The sequence below is a fragment of the Seriola aureovittata genome, chromosome 4, assembly GCF_021018895.1.
Source record: "Seriola aureovittata isolate HTS-2021-v1 ecotype China chromosome 4, ASM2101889v1, whole genome shotgun sequence".
Classification (NCBI taxonomy): Eukaryota; Metazoa; Chordata; class Actinopteri; order Carangiformes; family Carangidae; genus Seriola; species Seriola aureovittata.
In genome coordinates, this window is record NC_079367.1 from 28,171,111 (window position 1) to 28,191,945 (window position 20,835).

General features: G+C 41.7%; 1 protein-coding gene across 1 annotated transcript; it reads right to left on the minus strand.

The window, feature by feature from the left end:
• Positions 1–5,986: 5,986 nt before the first annotated feature.
• On the minus strand, positions 5,987–10,282 carry LOC130167932 (mRNA decay activator protein ZFP36L1). Its single transcript, XM_056374477.1, has 2 exons — positions 9,956–10,282; positions 5,987–9,240 (listed from the first exon to the last, which is right to left on the minus strand). Exons 1-2 carry the CDS (start codon positions 10,007–10,009, stop codon positions 7,999–8,001), a joined length of 1,296 nt encoding a protein of 431 aa, XP_056230452.1. The 5' UTR covers positions 10,010–10,282; the 3' UTR covers positions 5,987–7,998.
• Between the last annotated feature and the right edge of the window lie 10,553 nt (positions 10,283–20,835).

Below are 20,835 nucleotides of genomic sequence, written 5' to 3' on the forward strand. Positions count from 1 at the left end.
CAACTTTCAATGAAAACTTGGTTTGATTGGCAGATATGATGGCCAAAAAAAGCCAAACAGAAAATGCATGGTTAATTACTTATCTGTGTCATGTCTACAAAACTGTCACTTTCATCAGCTGGTGTGAACAAAGTCAATGTAACCGTGCGTAAATCTGATACAAAACAACAAGATTTTGATGTTTACACATTTCGGAAAAATCTGAATTGTGCAACATTTGAGTGGAAAATATAGGACTGGGCCACATTTGCTCGTATTGTGACTGTGTCTGCTTGTTCTAAGATGAAGATCATGACAGAAGGAGTAGCTACTTCCACTTCCATGAGTCCCTGTGCTCTCGTTCAAACTAATTTCCTAGAAATTTGTTCATATAGCGCTAATTTATTTTCCCAATTATGTTGTAGTGAGAGCTGTAATTGTTTGGAGATTGTTCCAGGGAAGGAGCACTAAATTCTTCTACTGCTCAGAAGTGATAAGTCATTTTAATTTTAATTATTTTTTTGCAAATTTATTAAAAAGAAAAAAAAGATCTCTTTGACAGAAGTATTCAGATGCTTTGCTATGATGCTTGAAATCTTTGAGATGTGAAGAGCAACACGATCCCGTGTTAGAGCTCTGCAGGCAGCTCCTTCCTCCTCATGACTTGGCTTTTCCTCTGCGATGTCAGCTGAGACCAGACAGGTGTGTGTTAAAAATCATGTCCAATCCAGTTTAATTTACCGCAGGTGGACTCCAGTCATGGTGTAGGAAAAATCTCAGAGATGATCAGGATAACTGGGAGGAACCTGAGCTAAATTTCATATTTAAAAAAAAAAAAGATTTTAGAATAAGACTGCAACTCTTTCTGAACCTTTGAGAGACATGTTTGTGTTTGTGCCAGTGTCTGGTAAAGACTTTAATTGTTTCAACTCTTTCTCTGTGGCTTCCTCAGTCTCTGTTGAATGTCAATGGCTCCCCAGTGGTTTTGACTCCAGTGTTGGAGCAGGAAGACTGTTTTCCGAGGAAGTTGGTCTCACACTCATCGGATGCGATTGTTCTTGTGTGTACGCATCAGGGATGTAGCAGTTACTCCTCCCAAGACGGTCATTTCAGGAAATATTTTCGACGTGTCATTTAAAAAAAGTGATTTCCAATTGTGTTTGTGCCTCAGCGAGAGACAGCAAAATCATTTTGACGCACAACTTGTTTTGTTAGGGTTAGGGTTAGGGTTAGATCAAAAGAGCAGTTACCACTCCTGATGCTCATTATCACCCCAGACACTCTGCATCTGTTGAGCCTGGCATTATAGCACTGCTTCAGATTCATGCAGGTTATACTGGTGGTTATAAATTGAGATCTTTGTCTAAATCCTTCTGCCATCATCTGTAACATAACAGAGTTTTGACAGAGCCTTCAGGTCCAACACAGCAAGCAGCTGTATTCTAAAACCCGGCAAGTTCCAGTTTATTGCAGCTAACCCGGTCAGATGCTAAGGCTATGTCCACACTACTACATATTCGTTTTGAAATGTATCTCTTCTGCTATGTTTACACCTGGCGTCCACACTGCTCTGGAGTTTTCAAGCGCCTACAACAGGCAAACTCTTGCTGGACATGTTTTAGTTTGAAAACTCCGGGTTTGTGTTTTTGTCTGGACGGGCAAAAACTGAAACCTTTGAAAACGATGATGTAGACACCCATGCCGCTCGCTGATTGGATCTTATACACCTCGACTACCAGTAGTGAAAGCAACATGGATAACGAAATACAAGTGTTACTGACCTTGTTGTTTTTGCTAGCAGCTGTTGTTCAGTCAAATTCTGCATTTTTACTCAACAGCTGTCTTTGTCCCTTATCATAGTATTATAAACACAAGATGCCTTTACTCTAAACTAGAGCTACAAGCTCTGAACACTGTGTTTTCCATTTTTAATGTAGTGGACTACATTAAAGACTGCCTGAAAAAGAGGGTTTAGTTTGCTTTTAAATGGATTCTGTTGTGGTTTGTTTGTGGTCTTAAAGCAATCGGACCAACCACATGATCAAATTTGTGGATAATCCTGTGATTATAAGTTTTCTTCAGGGGGAAGAGCAACATCAGGAGTCTGTGAGTGATGATTTGGTATCTTGGTGTGATGAGTTCTTTCTCCAATTTAATGTGTGTTAAACTAAAGATGTGACAATCAGCTTTAGAAAGACTCCTCCTAGTCCTGTACTACCCAGAATCAAATCTGCTGACACTGAGCTGGTTAGTTAGAAATATTGTACTTGGCAACAAACTCATATTGCTTCCTTCTTTCCTGATAAAGGATGTGCTCTTTTAATGCCTCCTCTGAAATGATGACTCAGTTTTAATGTTCTGCATTGGTGCTTGGTATGATCATTTGAGTCATCAAATTGTAAAGTAAGATTTCAGGGAGCAGTCAAGCCCAGTTTACAGACCTATATGACAGGCAGGTTGTCCGAAAGGGCTACTTCCTCTCTGAAGAGAACAGAATGTGTGAAATGAAACCGAGCAACATGGCCGCACTTTTTCAATGTGTTTTTTTAAGAGATATTACTTCCGTGCTGTAACTATGAACACACACACACACACACGCACACACACATTCACACACACGCACACGCACACACACATTCACACACACACACACACACCACACACACACACACACACACACACACACACACACACACACACACACACACACTTGTGTATTTCACTAAAGCTTCCACCAGATGGCATCATCTCTCTGCTGCAGGTTGTCATTAAAGTTTCCCGCTTGAACAGTTATGAGTTAACATGCAGCTGTTTCTTGAGACGTGAATTGCTCAAAGTTTAGAACATCTTCATGCAACTCTTGGAAAATAAAAAGCCAAAACATGCTTTGTGGGTTATTGCTGATTTCTTACATGATTACAAACCCTCTAACTGTACAAAGGCAGTATAGTAACAAACTGTGTTACTTCATTTTCTGATGCATTATTAGGACAAAACTGTAGTGAAACAGTGGGATAAACTCTCAGAGCCGTATTTGATTTCCATTGTAGAGAGTTCGGCTGCTGGATGAGTCAAAAATGTAGATTAAATTGAGGATTTAGAATTCCATGTATGTATAGTGTGTGAGAGAGAAAGAGAACTTTGGAAGATATCCACTTGATTTCTCTGCCGCTGAAGCCTCAAATCAACTTCAGATAAGCTTTGAAATATAATATATATTTAAAACTACCTCCATGTCCAGTCATGTGTGTGCTTGTGTTCCCAGCGGTTATTACTCTACTGCTTCTACTGCAGAATTGCGATCGGGATTGAAAGTGGCACAGTGCAGGTTGAAGTACAATCAGACAGACTGTAAACAAATAATAATCCGCCACAGTATCAGCACTCAGTTAACGTAAAAGGCCAGAATACATCAGTAGCACAACCCAACAGCGCACAGGAACACAAGAGGGTCGACGCCACAGCTCGTGCTCCGCGGCCTCGTGGCGCTGAGAACAAATGACTGTGTGAACTTCTTTGTCGACACTCTGCAGGTTATGAAGCTGTGTGTGCACCAGCACTGACTCGTTGTCTTTGTTGTTTTCGATGGAGGGGAACATGTTTAAGCGTTCCCCACAGCACCTGGAACTTCAGTGTGTTTTATTAGAAGTTTAAAAATATATTTCAGCAAAAGGGGCATATGCAGCCAGCTTTTCCCCTCCAGGACGTCTTTAGCTCCATCAGCGGAAAAGAGTGTTTGGCACAGTACAACTCCAGTAACACGTAAATATGTTGTGAAAAGAGTTATCAAGTTTGTTCACACGTGAGATGTAATTAACTTGAGATGACTTGTTTGTGTGTTGGTCCAACACTTTGATAAACACCTCAACAACCTTTGGCCTGGTTGCTTTGAAGCTCGTCTTTCTGCTGGTCTCACTGGTTTACTTCTGCTCTGGTCTTGCTGTGACCAGGAGCTCTGCTGCTGTCGTGAAAGTTAACTGTTTGTGAAAGTAACTAGTTAGAACCATGAGTGGTTTCCAAACTAGCTGTGATGTCACAAAATCATGCCGATACATATTGAGCGCAATGACTGTAACGTGTGGTCACATTTTGATTTCAGCTTTTATGTCAACACATCAACATAACGCTGCTGTTTTATCCGTGGAGTATTTGAAGACATTTGTAATTCAGAGCGACCCCTCACACACACACACACACACACACACACACACACACACACGCATGCGCACACACACACACACACACACACACCGCCTTTAAACTTTACCCCAACCCCTCATCCATTCCCTCCTGAGATTCCCATTAACCAATAATTCTTCTTTTCCACTCCTCTCTCTGTAAGCCCTGCACAGACCCCTTCCTGCTGCTGAATTCTCCAAATCACTTTATTCACCCATCTCTGTCCACACACACACACAGAGGGAAGCTGCCCCTCACCCTCTCTCCCAGGCTGATTCCAGTCCATTCCCATTGAGCTGCATTAGCATACAGATGTTAGACTGAAAAGGGAAAGCAGGGAAACACAAAGGGCCTGCATGACCAGGAGGGGAGGGAGGGGTCGAGGGGCTGCACAGGGATGGCCCTTGGCCTTTTTAAGGTCTTACAGATACACACACACACACACACACACACACACACACACACACACACACAGAACCATGGTAAGTAGCCATGGGGGTTGTGGGAGTCTGCTCCTGCTTCACTACTGATATTCATTCACCAGAGGGAAATCCTCAGCCTACACCCACAGCTGAATGCCAACACACACACACACACACACACACACACACACACACACACACACACACACACAGGGGAGGACCTCAACTTCTGCTCCACTTTGTGTGAATAGATGGAAATCAGTCACAAGTATCTCTGTGTCCCATTGTGTTCAGGGAAGTCTTTGTTTGAGCATCTGTTGCCCAAACATTCTCCTCAGTGTCACTCACTTTAAATTGGTCTGTTCAGACGAGCTGCAACAAAACTCACTCCTCTTCTCACACATAAACACACACAGGGAGGGCGGGCTGGGAGATTCCCTGGACGCAAGTAAGAGAAAGAGTTAATCTTTGTTCTTTTTGTGTGTCAGTGAGACACAGATGATTGTAAAGGCCCAAGAACAGTGGCAGCGTCTTAAAGTGGCTCCTGGGAAATCCTGGGAAGACTCTACCAAAATGTGTCTCCTGTGAAATTAATTGTATGTTTTCCATTATTTTAACCACACACATTTCCTGCGTAACAAGATCAGTTCTTTGTTACCCTAATTTTTTACTGCACTCACAGGTAATCACAACAAAGCAGATCCTGTAGATCTACGCCATACTTAACAAACCCAAAAAGTCCACAGTAAGTTTCCACTGAAATCAATTACTGAGAAGTGTAAGAGTTTAACTCAGCACCAACACCTACACCTTGATTGGTTGTGTATCCCCTCATATACCAAGATATTCTTGTAGTTATGCAATACAGAGAGATTTTTTCCACAGCTGTCTCCTCTGCAGAAGGTATGGCTGCTAAAAGGAGTCAGAGCTCTGATCATTTCCCTCGTGAGTGGTGAGATATGATCTCGCAGAAAACAGGGAATAAAAGTGGAAAAGCTAAGCAAAGTGTTTTTGTAACATAAAGCATGGTGACTGGGATGTGGGGATACTACTTAAGACATAGGTCCTGTTCATACCTGGCATTAACAAGCATCTCGGGTTACTTCTTTGAGAAAGTGAAGGAGCTGAATATCAGTCTTATACAATGCACTGGATTTTAGTCTTTTGTATGTTACATTCTATTTTTCTCAAGTTTAATTCTGTTTTTGACCCTTAAGTTAATCTAAATAAAAGTGACCTACCTCAAGGGGAAATCATAAATCCTAAAACATCCAATATTTAATAAAACCTCTTCAGACTTCTTGTGTGCTACACAACAAACTTGAAACAAAAGTGCAATGAGATACAAGGCAGCTTATTTTTCCAAAACTTTTATTTTGAAATAAAGATGGACAAATATATTAAGATAAAGAGCTAGGATATCAACATAACCCATGGAATGTAAACAATAAATGCACTTAAATTATGTAAAAACAAAAAAGAAACACAATATCAAACAACACAATATAGGTTTTGCTTTGAAAAACAAAATAAATAAGACTTTAAGTTAACAAAGGTTATAAAAACGGCTTGATGTCGAGTCAAGCTAACGATGAGCTTCCACAACAACAAGCGTCTCTGGACTCGTCAGGGCAAGTTGACTCGACTTCATGACAAAAACAAACAATAAACATTTGCCTGATTTCATTTGAACTCGCTTGATTTCACCTGCCGCTCAGAGAGCTAGCTAGCTTAGCGTGCAACAGGAGTCGACCTACAAACTTATTGTCATCAAGGCAACTCTGATAGATAAAATCAACTACAAACAAAGGTCACCTTTCACCTTGTGTGTTTACATTACAAGAGAAGAATAGAGCACACAGGATTTTTTAAGCAAATAGGAGTTTTCCACACACAAAGAGCACAATGCAGCACTACAGGATTCCTGATAGATTAGTCACACATGTAAGATGAAATACTGACGCTGGTTGTGCAGCTCTAAACCTGATGGTATTCATAAGTATTCATTTTCACACCGAGGCTGTGAATGTGTGTCCACCACCGTTTTGCTTTGTATTTAAATAACAGCAGTTAACAAATGGGAAAAAAAGGGGTTATTACAGTCGGATGTGTGAGGCGTGATGGAGAGGAGGGTAGAGCCACTGTGCGCTCACACCAACAGCAGAAAGTATCGCTCATCCTACTGATTGGACTGTTTCGTATCGAGCTGCTTCTGATGTGAGAACTCAGCGAGTCTTGATTTCTGCCAGGCCAATAAGGCAACTTACACATAGAATGCCAAAAAATGTCTTTCTTCCTCCTTTCCCCTCCTCTCCACGAGCCTCCTTAAAGCTACTGGATGGTGTAAAACCAACATGGATGCATAAGTAAAGCATAATTTCTCCGGCATCGTAAAGAAAAAAAAAAAAATGCATTAACACAATCACAAAGCAAACTCTGACAGAAACAGCAAATCATACATAAAGCGATAAATAAGTCTTTAAAAAAGTGTTAAGCAATAATAACAATGACAGCTTGTATTAACTGTCATGGCTAAAGGCTAGGCTAGGTGTTAACAGTAGCAGGTTAGGGGAACTATAACATCAGCTTTGGTAACTAGAGAGTCAGTGGGTTGCCTACATTTGTGCTAGTTTTTTGCAGCTAAGGCAGTTTAGCTGAATCTTTGCCAGGTAGTTAAAATGGCTGACAACTACAGTCAAGTGGCCACAGCCATACAGCCAATCAATTCATCAATCAGCATATTGACAGCATAATCATTGAGCCCTCATACTCATGGACAAGAGGTTGGCTTCATACAGTTGGAGAGCCCTCGGTACGACTGGAGAAGTGCTGCATCTCGGAAACTGTTTGTAAGGAGTAAAATAAGAAATAAGATCTGTGACAAACAACATTGCTATATTAAAAAAAAAAAGTGGATAGCACACCGGTCTTACATGGGCCCAAACAGCACTTATCTTTAAATCCTTTTTAAATCAGGGTACAGGAAATTCTCACACAGAACTTCCAACTGAGCAGGAGCAGCACGAGGACGAGCGCTGAGCTACGTGAAGTACCCTCCAAGTATTCTCTAAAAAATGGGTATACAACAGTATACAGCAGTAACAATGGTATAAAAGAACAAACTTACAAAAATAACAATAAAACCACAAACAAAAGGAGAAGTCAGCTAAAACTGGACGAACACTGAGCAGCGCTACAACTGCTTGGATGAGAAATGCAATATGCACAAAGTTAGGTACGTTTACCTGGCTGCATTCAGGGAGGAAGTGAAAAACCTAATGTTTTAACTCTGTGTGACCTGTATCTGAACTAGTTTTAACAATGGAGTTTCTGCTTTATTTAGATCCTGGTCACAATGAGTTAAAACAAATAGACCATCTATCCCTGATTAAATTCAGCTCCACAGTAAAACCCTTCCCTACTCGTCTGAAACAGACAGGCGGCTAAAGATGGGCAGACGTCGACCCTCGAAGCTTGGTGACTCTGTGCCGCTGGAGGAAGAGCTGAGGGAGCAGGAGGAAGTGTAGCCTTCCTCAGAGAGGGAGTCAGCTGAGGAGCAGCGCTGAAGGCCGGGGAGGCTGCTCAGAGAGACAGGCAGCTGCTGGGGGAGGTGGTGATAAGGGAGGTTTGGGTTTTTGGAGGCGAAATTTGAGGTGGGACACTTGGCACTGATGGAATCGGTCACAGCGTAGAAGCGCAGAGCTGAATCACCGCTGTCGCCCGCCAGGTCGGTGATGCTAGAGAAGGGGTAGGGGCAATGCTTCAGCGCTCCCGGCTCAGGAAAGAGAGGTGAGAGGAGTTCTGGGCTCCCTGTGGAGGACGGAGGAGGGGAGACAGAGGAGGCTCGGGTGAAGAGGAGGGAGGAAGGCTGTGGCTCCTCAACTGGTTGGAAAGTCTGTGGAGAGGAGAAGCCTGCAAAGCTAAAGCTGTGACGCAGCAAAGGAGGCCTCAGCTTCTGTTTCTGTGGAGGTACGGCGGCATTGGCGTTGCCGGCTTGGAGCTCATCAGCATTGTGGATGAAGTGGCAGCGGGCACCGTACGGGCAGAAGCCTATCGTGTGGAAAGTGCGACATGGCTCGGTCTTGTACTTGGGGTGCCTGCTGAGGCCTCTCAGCTCGTCCATGCCGTGGGCAAACTGACACTTGGCGCCGTACTTGCAGGTCCCACTTTCCTCATAGGTGCGGCAAAGTTCGGTCTTGTAGCGAGTGGAAATGTGAGGCGAGGGGGCTGGGGGTCTGGAGGCAGAAGCAGTGGAGGAGATAGAGGTGTTGCTGATGCAGAGGCCTGGTGGAGGGAGCAGCACTGTTGGGGACATGTTAGCCATTTTGTCCTCTCTGCTTCCTGCGAAGCTGCTGCCGTTGCCCTCGATCATGCTGATTGAGCGGTCCACCCTAAAGGGGATGTGGCTCAGAGAGGAACGGGGTAGCTGACTCTCCCTGCTCCACTGCTGGGTGGAGGTCATGTTCAGCCCCCAGCAGGCTGACTCGGTCACCTCAGAGCTGCTGCTGCTGCTGCTGCAGTTGTTGAACTTGGAGTTGGGGAGGGTCACGGGGCAGAGGGAATGGCGACGCTGGAAGCCCAGGACTCTTTGACTGTGCTGCTGCCGTTGCTGCTGTGAGACGGCAGACGAGCCATCTGTCGCCTCCAGGCCGCGGAAATTCTGTCACACAAAAGGAGAGAGGAGAGGAATAGATGTGAGACTTCTGCATTCCTCGAGCGCTGGAGTGAGACTGGCAGGGCCGAATCAAACTGAAACCTGGTTTTTAAGTTAAAAAAGAAGTTGGACTATGTTTTAACTTGAAACTGAACTAAATGTTGGAATAAAACCATTTTTAAAAACTGAAAAAATACGTGTTGAATCTGGGTTTAACTGGATTGCAAGTTGGCATGCATAAAACACTATAATCAACTTCCATTAAGTATTTGCAGTCTATCAAAAAAACTGTCAAAAAACATCCAATACATCCATTTTTAAAAATGTTTCTTTAAACCCACAACACATTAACTTGCAATGGTTTAGGAAATCCTATTAAAACAAACTTCTCAGTTCCAGAGTTTCACTTTTCTTCTGAAGTATAAAAGGATTTAAGAACAAAATTAAGATGCAAACTGATTATTTGAGCTTTAAACCAAAAGCTGCAGCAAAGACGAAAATTTTCAACCTCACTCCAATCTAGATTTTGTCAGAATGAATGACTGCATCATTAATGAATGAATGAATGAATTTGAGATATAACACTATCTGTAATTTAGACATTATTTCATCGTCTTAACTGAAAGACATCACAGACAAGATCTTAAGATGATCACACAGATAGATTCTGCATGTTTGTAGATCTGTGTAAAAGTTTTAAATTGTTGTTGGTGTCTCTCACCTTGCAGAACTCCTCATCCAGTTCCAGGAAAGGTGTTAGAAAGTCGGAGGGCATGGTTTGCTCCACCGTCCTCGCAGAGGAGAGGAAAAAAAATAAGTTCCCCGGTCCAAAGACAACGAAGACAGACGGACAAAGTCTGGTGTTTGGGGAGCTCAGACAACAGAGAAAAGGTTCAGGGGACTGGAAAAACCTGAGAGATTTCAGTCTGGCTCTCTGAAAGTCGCTTTTAGATGGTCAGGAAAGAGAGGGGAGGGGGAGAGAAATGAAGAAGAAGTAGTCAGGTCTGTTGTGAAGGACGTGACTCCAGGAGGAAAGTTTCTGGACCATCTGCTGGAATCTGTTTAAATAGTTGGGGAAACCCACCCATACACACCCACCCCCTGCCTGTGTTCTTCAGGGGGCAGGGCAGAGTGTGTGTGTGTGTGTGTGTGTGTGTGTTGGGGGGATGGGGGAGGGGTCCTGCATTGTAACGGTGTGCTGGGGGGCAGGGTGGGCACAGAAAGAAGAGGAGGGAGCTGAATGAAGCTACTTTTCTACCCATTCATTACCAAATCCTTAAAGATGCATTCTTCTTTTTTTAACGGCCCGTCCCCTCACTTTGTCTCAGACCGATGCAGCTAAGGAGATAATGACAAGTGCTGCGAATACCAAACACATCTACTGTCATTAGTACACTTACGCAGCAAAGTTGTCAAAAATATTTTAAAGTATATTTAACATTTACACACATTTATAAGTTAGTTTAAACTGATTTTACATGTAAGGTTTGTTCCTCTGTATGTTTATATGTTGATTTATATTTCCATATATTTTTTAGAATTTGACATTAAAAGCTAAATGTTATAACATGGCTGCTTCTGGAAAGTGACTATGCAAATCCCAATATTCTTTTAATTATGAACTCTCTCCATTAAAGGCCTGTCCTCCATTGAACATTCATCAAAATAAAGTTGTCACATGGAGTCCTGAATTTTATACTTAGAGTCACATCATTTAAGAGCAATAGTTTGCTCTTTGACCAGCTGCAAAGAAAATATTCAGTTTGACAGATATTGGTGCTTTAAGATTCTGTTCTGTTAATAACATTCAATCTGGCTGGTGAAAAACAGTCACTGTAATCTCAAGTGTGACATTAATTCTCATTTTAAATTGTGGCTGGATGGAGCTCAAACCCTCTCAATCTAAAAATAAACTCAGATTTGATGGTTGTCTGGATTACTGACAGTTTTTCACTCTGTTTATATTGACAACAAAACAAAGCACTAACAATGATGGCATGATGAGTCTGCCTGTTCTTTCTGTCTTCCACGTGTCTGCTTGGGTTTCCTCCCGTAGTCCAAAGTCATGTCTATTGGAAACTCCAAAATGCCCACAGCTGTACATGGAGTGTGAATGTGTTAGACTGACGATCTGACGAGGGTGTACCCCACCCACTTTTGTTAGTAAAGTTTTAGTTCCTGATTCAGAGATGCCTTGGAGGCAAAAATGATGTCATTGACTAAAATAAAGACAGTGCAAAAGGCTGCTGTTATTATGAAGCCTGTTGTCGTTATTAAGTGACAACATGCTAAAGTTGCTGTTATCTGTAATCTTTACCATTAAAATTTCATGCTTATCTCAGTTTATGTTTATATTCATGGCCCCACATTTATAAGAGATGGGGACAAGTCCTGACTTGTGGCTCAGCCGTGACCCAGCCCATGGTTGTGCCCCAAACCGGTGTTTTCACAAAGGTCAGTGATAACAACAAAAGTGTCAGCTGATGGTGGTTACTTGTTCCACTGTCACGGTTCAGACCAATGCTTGAACACGACTGAAGAATGTTTACTGGACCGAGTAAAGAACAGAAGTGCTCAGGTTGTGGATTTCACCAAACGCCACATTGTCCTCAGTGTCTGCCATGATTGATGCGACTGTTTCTATGCACCATAAGTAATTAGGATGTTTGGGACTGAAAAAGTTTGGAGACAAAAAAAAACTAAATATTTTAAAAAATCTAAATAACCTTCTTAAAGCATTGTGCAGCATATGAAGTGAAGGTATGGCAACTGAAGCACTGTAAAGAAATGAAACCAGGAAGTGTGGTTTTCTTCAGAAGGTTTGACCTGTACAGAGACGTAAGCGTCTGTTGCTTGTTTATTAGAATCAGGGTGAAGTTTAGCCTCCAACTCTCACTGAAACTCAATGACCACATGTTTGAACCTTTGTTGTTGTGTATTGCACCATTTGACACTCTTCCAGCGGGAGCAACAATGTACTATTTGTTGATCTGTTGCTTGTGATGTGCATTGTGTCTCTGCGTGGACAGTGTGTTAATGTTGTGGTCGGGTGACCCAAGGTGTTGAGCCCATCAAGTTTAGAGGAGGTAAACAGAGGAAATGAAAACACCACAGTGTTTACTGATTATGAGATTCAGCTGGTAATACTGAAGCAATACAATGAAACAATACAATGAGAAAATACCAGTGTTTAAGTGTGTGTGCTCGGGGGCTTGTGGCAGTAAAATCAAGGAGAAAGATTCTGTTGCCTCGAGTGCTGTCTAAAATCATTCATTTTAAAGGATCGATATGTAAGTTTTGCAATTGCTACATAGCCAACATTAGCATTAGCAGCTGTTTACTTACCAGTTTTGCCGAGAGCTTCAGCCATCATTGTGTTTACAAGACAAGAGGTTATACGTCCTCTGCAGTGTTTTTCTATATTTGAGTGCGAGCACAATGCATGATGGTATACATTACTTGGTTAGTGACCATCGATTGTACACTACTTTTCACAATGCATTGTGGGATGCTTTGATCATAATTGTCACTATACATTTGGACAGCACTACAAACTCCCTATATAGTGGACTATAGCCTCTGGAGTAGTGAGTGATTTCAGACATAGCCGAAGTGATACAGTCAACGTTAGCTTCACTTTCAAAGGAAAGAAGTTTGATGCTGAACTCACAACTGTTTTTTAGATTGGTAAGTAAATAGCTGCTAATATTAACGGTGGCTATGTAGGAATAGCAAAACTTACAAATAGGCGTAGCTCCTTTAAATTTCAAACACAGCACAGGCGGTGCTACTGAACTACAATATATTTATGTTGTTTTTGACGACTTGTAATGAATAAATAACAATAATAAAATCCTGATTTGACAGGCATCACAGCACCAGTTGCCTCAGGTAGCATTTAAGAGCTGTGATCAAATCACTTCTTTATGCCTGGTCAGTTTCCACACCACAGAAACATACATGAATATGAATTAGTGAAAACAACAGTTTTGTTGTTAGCTGACTGAAATAGAAAGAAGAGGTGATCGTCTTGGCATTTATTAGGAATGGAAGATGATCTTTATGGAACACACCTGAACACACCAGGACAACACATGTGAGCAGCATTTGCACATTTAGCAGTGTAATCTTAGAAGAAAAATGTACCTGGGGCAAAAGTATTTAGTTTATATGAAGAACCAAGTGACCCCAGCAGTTAGTGGTCTGGTGTTTCTGGCTGTAAGAAGTGAGTGGCAGTTCACTGTAAAGAGGCTGCAAAACAAACTGTAAAACACACAACATGTCTTATCGTAACGCCTCGCTGATACGTTACTGTGGTGTGTATGTGTGTGTGTGTGTGTGTGTGTGTGTGTGTGTGAGTGTGTTGTCAGGGTTAAATAACTGTAACCCAGTGTGGTTTCCTCTCTGTGGTCGGTTGGTTTAGTAACAGACTGACTTTCGTTAGGTTTCTCTCTACACTTTCTTTCTTTCTTTCTTTCTTTACATATCATTGGAGTAAATTATGAACTACAGAGCAGACCGATTTGCCCCGTCCATATACGTTCTAATATTTTTCATCATTGATCAGGTAAATAAATCAGTTATCTCACTGGTTAACAGTTACCTCTCTCTCTCTCTCTGTTGTTGTGGTCTCACCTTTTGAGTGACACTGCAACTGAATCTGTTCTTACATAACCAGCACAACTGTCTATTGGATGTGTGTGTGTGTGTGTGTGTGTGTGTTGTGTGTGTGTCTGTATCTCTGTGTCTGTGTGTATCTCTGTGTGTGTGTCTGTGTGTGTGTGTGTGTGTCTGTGTATGTGTGTCTGTGTGTGTTTGTGTGTGTGTGTGTGTTTGTGTGTGTGTCTGTGTGTATCTCTGTGTCTGTGTGTATCTCTGTGTCTGTGTGTGTGTGTGTGTCTGTGTATGTGTGTCTGTGTGTGTTTGTGTGTGTGTGTGTGTGTGTGTTTGTGTGTGTGTCTGTGTGTATCTCTGTGTCTGTGTGTATCTCTGTGTCTGTGTGTGTGTGTGTGTGTGTGTGTGTGTGTGTGGCAGAGGTTTTTCTTATGTATTTCTGTGGTTGCAAAGCTCAGTATGTAAAGTGTCATTATGGTGGTTAGACTAATAACCCACAATGTGATCCTGTAAATAACTGATTGACCCTAAGTGGGATTCAGCCTGCAGTTCAGACAGTATACTAATACATAATACTCACATGGGATATTGTACAATTTTTTCCTATAAAAAATGTTTCACTCTTATTACATTCACATGAATTTAATGACATTTTTTTCATTCACATAATAAGCCAAAAATCTTATATACAACAGAGCTTAAACCTAAAAGTCTTAGACAAAAATCTAACCAGAGAGTAAAGTAAACAAGGTGAAGAACACGACCAAGACTTTGGTGGCAGCTTTTGCTTCCAGTGTTTGTTACTCGTCACTTTGGTCACTGTCAGTAATAGGCCCATATGTCACACAGGAACCTGCTGCATTTTAGCTTATATTTAAACTTAAAGTTTTGATAGGCACCACCAAGAAAAAGCTATGAGAACTGTTACAAATTATTTTCCTTCATTGTGCAATATTGCATCTAGAGAATGCTTTTAATTAGTTTTGAACAAGAACATGTTAAAATACAGTTGAGTTGGAACCATAATAAATCATCTTCTCAGATGTGACAGGAAAACATTTGATATAGAGCTCTGATCAGCTTTGATCAGACAATTAGGGACTAACATCAGGAATACAATTTAGCACCACTACAAACGATGCCTGCATAAAATTATCTTATCATGATGGTGGTTTACTTTAACTTTGGCTGGGTAATGTCACTGGTCCGTGTCAGTTAGCAAGTGTTTGGGTGGAGACAAGGGAGGGGCGGGTTTACCGAGGCTGGTACCACACAGTATCAAAGTGGTTGGCGAGTTTTACGCTTGCAATATGTTGACAACAGAGGCAAATATGGGAAGTAATGTGTGTCTGTCAACATAGCTGACATCAACACATGTATAGTGTGGATCGTGTGGATGATTGTTCACTATTGCAAGTGTGGAGATAGCATTTATTTTTCTTTAAATCATACAAAAGATAAGAATGAGTCATGTTGCTGAAGTAAACTGTCATTTTGTTTCTTGAATTTTTTTTTTTTTTTACTGTATAATACATTGTTCTTCTACTTCCTGCACACCCGATCTCAAAACCTCCACATACACAAAAATACACCCAATATCTCTCTCTCTCTCTCTCTCTCTCTCTCTCTCTCTCTCTCTCTCTCACACACACACACACACACACACACACACACACACACACACACACACACACACACACACACACACACACACAGACACCCCAGCATGGTTGTCGACCTCCTGTCTGAGCCTGTCTTGGCCTCTTTGTTGAGGCCAGCATGACAAGAGCACCATTGTCCAGAAGCTTCTCCATATGTTCCCACATACAGCACAGTGAAGCATTATGGACAATACCAGCACACAGGATCTAACTGTCCTCCCCGGCTCTGACTCACATGGCTGCACTGCAGTGAACTGTGTTTGGTAAAGTCAAATTATTTTCAAATAGAGTTGCCACAGCATTCCTCAGCGTTTCAACAACTGATCCAATGTGATCATTTGATGGCAGTATTGGTTTATGTTGTGGCCCTGAGTTTGAATAATTTCAACTTTCAACATCAAATTGATGGATCTGAACACTACAATATCCATGAGTTTAAGCCACTGTTGCTGTGGGAAAGAAAGCAGTTACAGCCTGCATGCATGGCACCAGCTCAGCTTGACTCCACTGTACCCACCTTTTTCAGTTTTCCATCAGGCAAAAGTTGTGAATAGTACCTGCTACTTTTTTTTGTGTGGCGATACCAAAAGGTGACGTGAAAAGAACGGCAGACTGCTGATTGGTCAGAGAGAATAGTGAGAGACAGGTTGTGCTGAACCAAACAGCCATTTATAAACAGTATACCACTCACTGTAGCCTGTTACATTTCTTTTAGCAATACTTCAATACCTGGTTCATGTGCATGTCACGTTGAAGATGACGTCACAATACCTTTGTGTATTCTCGCTATGGTAACAACGGTGCATTGAGGGGGTAATGTCTGCAGTGGAAAAATAAGTACCTGGTACCAAAAACGAGCAGAATCAAGTCGAGTTTTTAACATGCAACAGAAAAATGCTATTAATGGCATGAATCAGGATTATTAATGTAATTACCAGAATTTACCCATAAGTATCCAGGATCTGAAAGCATAACTGAAAATATATTCTTGGGTTTCTACAAACATAATCTTCAACTTGTCATTCACTATGCATGCAACAGAATTTCTAGCATGGTGACCAGATGTTTGTTACTGAAATGCACCATGGGAGTCGGAGTTAACTTTTTAAGTCTGACTTTTCTAATATGTTTTTAACTGCAGATGTCCATCTTTTGATGATTCAACCGAGAGTTTCCATCCAAGACGTAGCACTAACATTACTCAGTAACTAAAGGTAGAAAATTTATGGGAAATATATATGGGAAATTATGCTAATATATGGGAAAATAAACAGAACTTTTAACTTCTGGACCTGTGGACGTGAAATAAGTTGACGAGACACAATGAGACAATACGACAATGTAATAAGCAGTTACCTTAACATTTGGAGTGGCATGCAGTTCTGCATCTATCTCCTGACTCTGAACTAAAGTCAGGTGATTCTTGAATATGTACAACATGCAACATAGAGTAAAACACAATTTTGTGTTAATTGTTGTAAGTGTAAGTGTCTTCTAAGGTTTTAAGATGTCCAGTGTGAAATCAACAGCAACATGTTTTCCATAAACCTGATTATGCAGGACAATCTGCAAACCCAACTGTGACATTGTCCCCAAGTGGGACATTGTTTCCAGAGCGGTATGTGTCAGTGGTGAGTTATTCAAATGTAATTTTGAATTGCTGTCAGTGCACCTCTTACAGGTAATGTTGCAGTTCCACATGAGGCTGATGAGTAGTTTACTTCCTAAATAAAAACAATCCATGCTTTTAATATTCATCCTCACCCCCTCCCTGCCCGTCCATTGTCATGGATGTTGGCTCCTTAAGGTAATTTCCATTTCAGGGTGGATCTGAGTGGTCGTCGAGTACCCTATTAGCAAAGCCACGGTCTATTGTTGTAGCCTGCTGTGCTTGTTTGTCATGGCGGTACTTCGCTCCCATTTTCCTAACTCCATTATCTAGTTTGCTTGTTCCTTTCTTCTTTCCATCCACACTTTATCTTCTTTCTTTTTCTGAACGAGAGACACAGCCATCAGCTGTCTTATTTGTCTATATCAGGACACTTCAGTGTTGTATTGCATTTATACCATGGCCACATACTAGGAAAATCAATCAGTGTTAAAATAAATATTAAAAACCGTTACAATAAAAAAAACTCTCATGACAACCTGTGACTGACAGTATACTGACGGTTTTCTAAATATTGGCGCTCAAGCTAGTGATATGTTAGTTAATCATTCCCTCTTGTTATTAGCATGGTGCTAAAATACAAAAGCAGACAATGTAAATCAGTTTGTATTGTCAGTCGTCTGGCAGCAGTGTTGTCTTGACCCACCTCTTTTCAAGTAAACATATCATGTTCTCATTTCTACGGTGGCCCTGAGAGCTCAATGCACTGCAACTTAAGAAAACACATGCAAACAGACAAAACACAAAAAACTTCAGAAAACATCTTCATCAGTTTAACAATACATGTGATACAAATACTCACAACACAATGCAAGTGTTTCCCCGGGGACACTAAAAAGTGAACCTTACTGCGATGCACTTGTTGTTTAATGCCTTGTGACTTTTGAAGATAAAAGCACTGAACAATGAGTATGCATGGATGAGACACTGGGGCGCCCCCACATTGATATTTAGTCTCCCCTGGAAACACTTCCGTTGTGTTGTGAGTATTTGCATGTGTTGTCAAATTCACTGATGAAGATGTGTTTTCTTAAGTTCCAGTGTGTTGAGCTCTCAGGGCCACCGTACATTTGCCCACAATACAACCTCTCAGCTTCTATCTGAACGCAGCAGTAACTGAAAGATAATGTTGCTGTTACCTGCAGGTTGTCATACCTGTAGTATGGGTGGTGCTGAAGCTGCTGATCAGAGTTTCATGTATGCTGTTTTACAATGGTAGACCTCATAATAGCAAAAATAATAAAAATTTATTTTTGTTGTACACTTTGTCTTCATGAGGGAGGGGCTGGCCCCAAAAAGCCACTTGTACAACTGAAATAAAAATAACTGCTAACAGCCCTATCATATCCTGCTAATATAGGATTTTCATTGTGTGCTGGGAGACGGTGAGTGTTTAGATCTATTTGTACCCAGCGAATAAAAACCCTACAATGTTGGTGCCAAAGCACAGGAGCAGAGACTTTATGTGCTTTTAAACCTAGTGATTTATGGGCTCTTTTCTAAGGTGCCAGGAAATATTTCCAGCCCTGATAGGAGTGAAACAGTTTTAAACGGCTGATTAAAGTGAAAACTTATAGAGATTAATGGTGACTACAGTTGAGAAATGAACATGTCGTTGAAGCTGAGAGATGAATAGTGACCCGCGGCTGCTGGTGACTGTTATATAGAGGTGGATAAATCACTGTGCAGGGACCTCACTCTTGTGAGGTTGCAAAACAATCGTGTCACGACAAACTGCAGAAGGAGGATATTTCACTTTGTCTTTGGCCTCGTTCCATCCATCAAGCCAGCTTCCTCTCTACTAATTGTACTTCTACCCCTGGGAAAACGTTTTCTGAGTTTTATTTCACAAAAACCTGCTCAAATTATTATGACTGTCTTCTCCTCTCTTTGCGTGCACACATATTCACAATGTATCACCTTTCTCGATGTGTCTGTTGAGAAAACTCGGAAGAGAGACGATGACTATGGAAAAAGAGACAGATGTTACTGAATGAAGACATCTGATTCTGCTTTGCTAAAGCAATGTGTCTGGGAAGTCACCTACACACACTAACCCCGCGAATAAAAGCACACAGGTTTGTGTTTTAAAATCGTACGCTGCTGGAACCGTTTTAGTTTGGATACTCCAGGGTTGTGTTGTAGTCTGGACGGGCAAAAACAGAGATCTTTGGAAACAATGATTTAAACACCCCCGGTCGCTCCCTGATTGGATCTTATCAGCCACGACTACCAGTGGTGAAAGCGACATGGATAACAAATGACAAATGTTACTGTCCTTTTTGTCTTAGCTAGCAGCTGTTGTTCAGTTAAACACTACAACTGTCTTTGATGTTCCTTGTTTGTTGTATCTTCTTCAACTAACCAACTGCAGAGCAGACGATCTCCTTCCTGTTTACACCAGTACAGGCATGCCCAGTGTGCGTGAATGGTCATGTGACATGATACGTTAGTATGGATAGAGATCAGTTCTAATACAGAGCTTAAATGGTCATGTTAAACAGTGCTTTAAAATGAAATTGATGTAGCTTGGACGAAGCCTAATGTTGAAAGCTGAAGGGATCCTATAAATAACAAACACAAAAAACCAATGATTTTCCCAAACGCTCTATGATGGCTTGAAACAACCTGGAAAATGCTTTTACTTGTAAAAGACTTTTCCTGGACTCTGGCCCTTTCTGAATTGAATGTCAAGTTCTTCAAATGCAAAGATCCTTCCAGGTGAGATTGTCGCCGGTCAAACCTGGAAAGACTTAGTCATATGACTCAAGTCATAGCTCTGGAAGAGAGGCTGAAAAAAAATCACAAGGCCAAATCAACCATGAAATTGGACAACAGATTTGAAGGCACATATGGTTGACGATAAAGAGAAACATCTGTTTGTCATTTACACACTTAGAGAGCAATACTCCAGCAAATACCTCTATTAATATTGTGATCAGGGTCAGCAAGTGTGGTTGTTGTGGGTGATAAAATGCTAACAAATGGAAGCCATGTGCTGGGCCACATGTGTGCAGTTTGGTTAAAATGTGAACGTTTGGGATACAGAGCATATGGAGTGCTTATCTGACAGCACTGTTAACCCTCCATTGCAGCAAAAAAACATGAATGTTCTCATCAACCATGTTTTCTTTCTCCATACAGTCATGGTCATCAGGTCTACAGCCACGCTCCTTTTCTTCTGTCCCTCTGATCCTCCATCAGGCCGTATGGCTCCTTAAATCCTTTCAATTGACCAACTGGACTCAACCCCCACCCTGCACACAATGAATACACACACACACACACACACACACACACACACACACACACACACACACTCAGCTAACGCCACACATGTTTCATCCCACCCTCTCTCTCTCTTTCTCTCTTTCTCCCTGAGGAAGGAATCCCTAACTTCCCTCTTCAGGTCACCAGTTCACTCTTGAGGTTCCTGGAAAAATATGGTGACCAAAGATAGAGTTTGTGTGTGTGTGTGTGTGTGTGTATGGGCGTGGGGGGTGGGGGTTGGGTGGGGGGGCGGCTGTGGGGGGAACAGAGTGTTAAAAGCAGCCACTGGATTATGTTTTGACAAAAGACTGGACCCCTGCTGCTGTAATTTTCCCGCCAGTCCGTTTCCTGTTTCCTGGAATCTCACACACACACACACACACACAC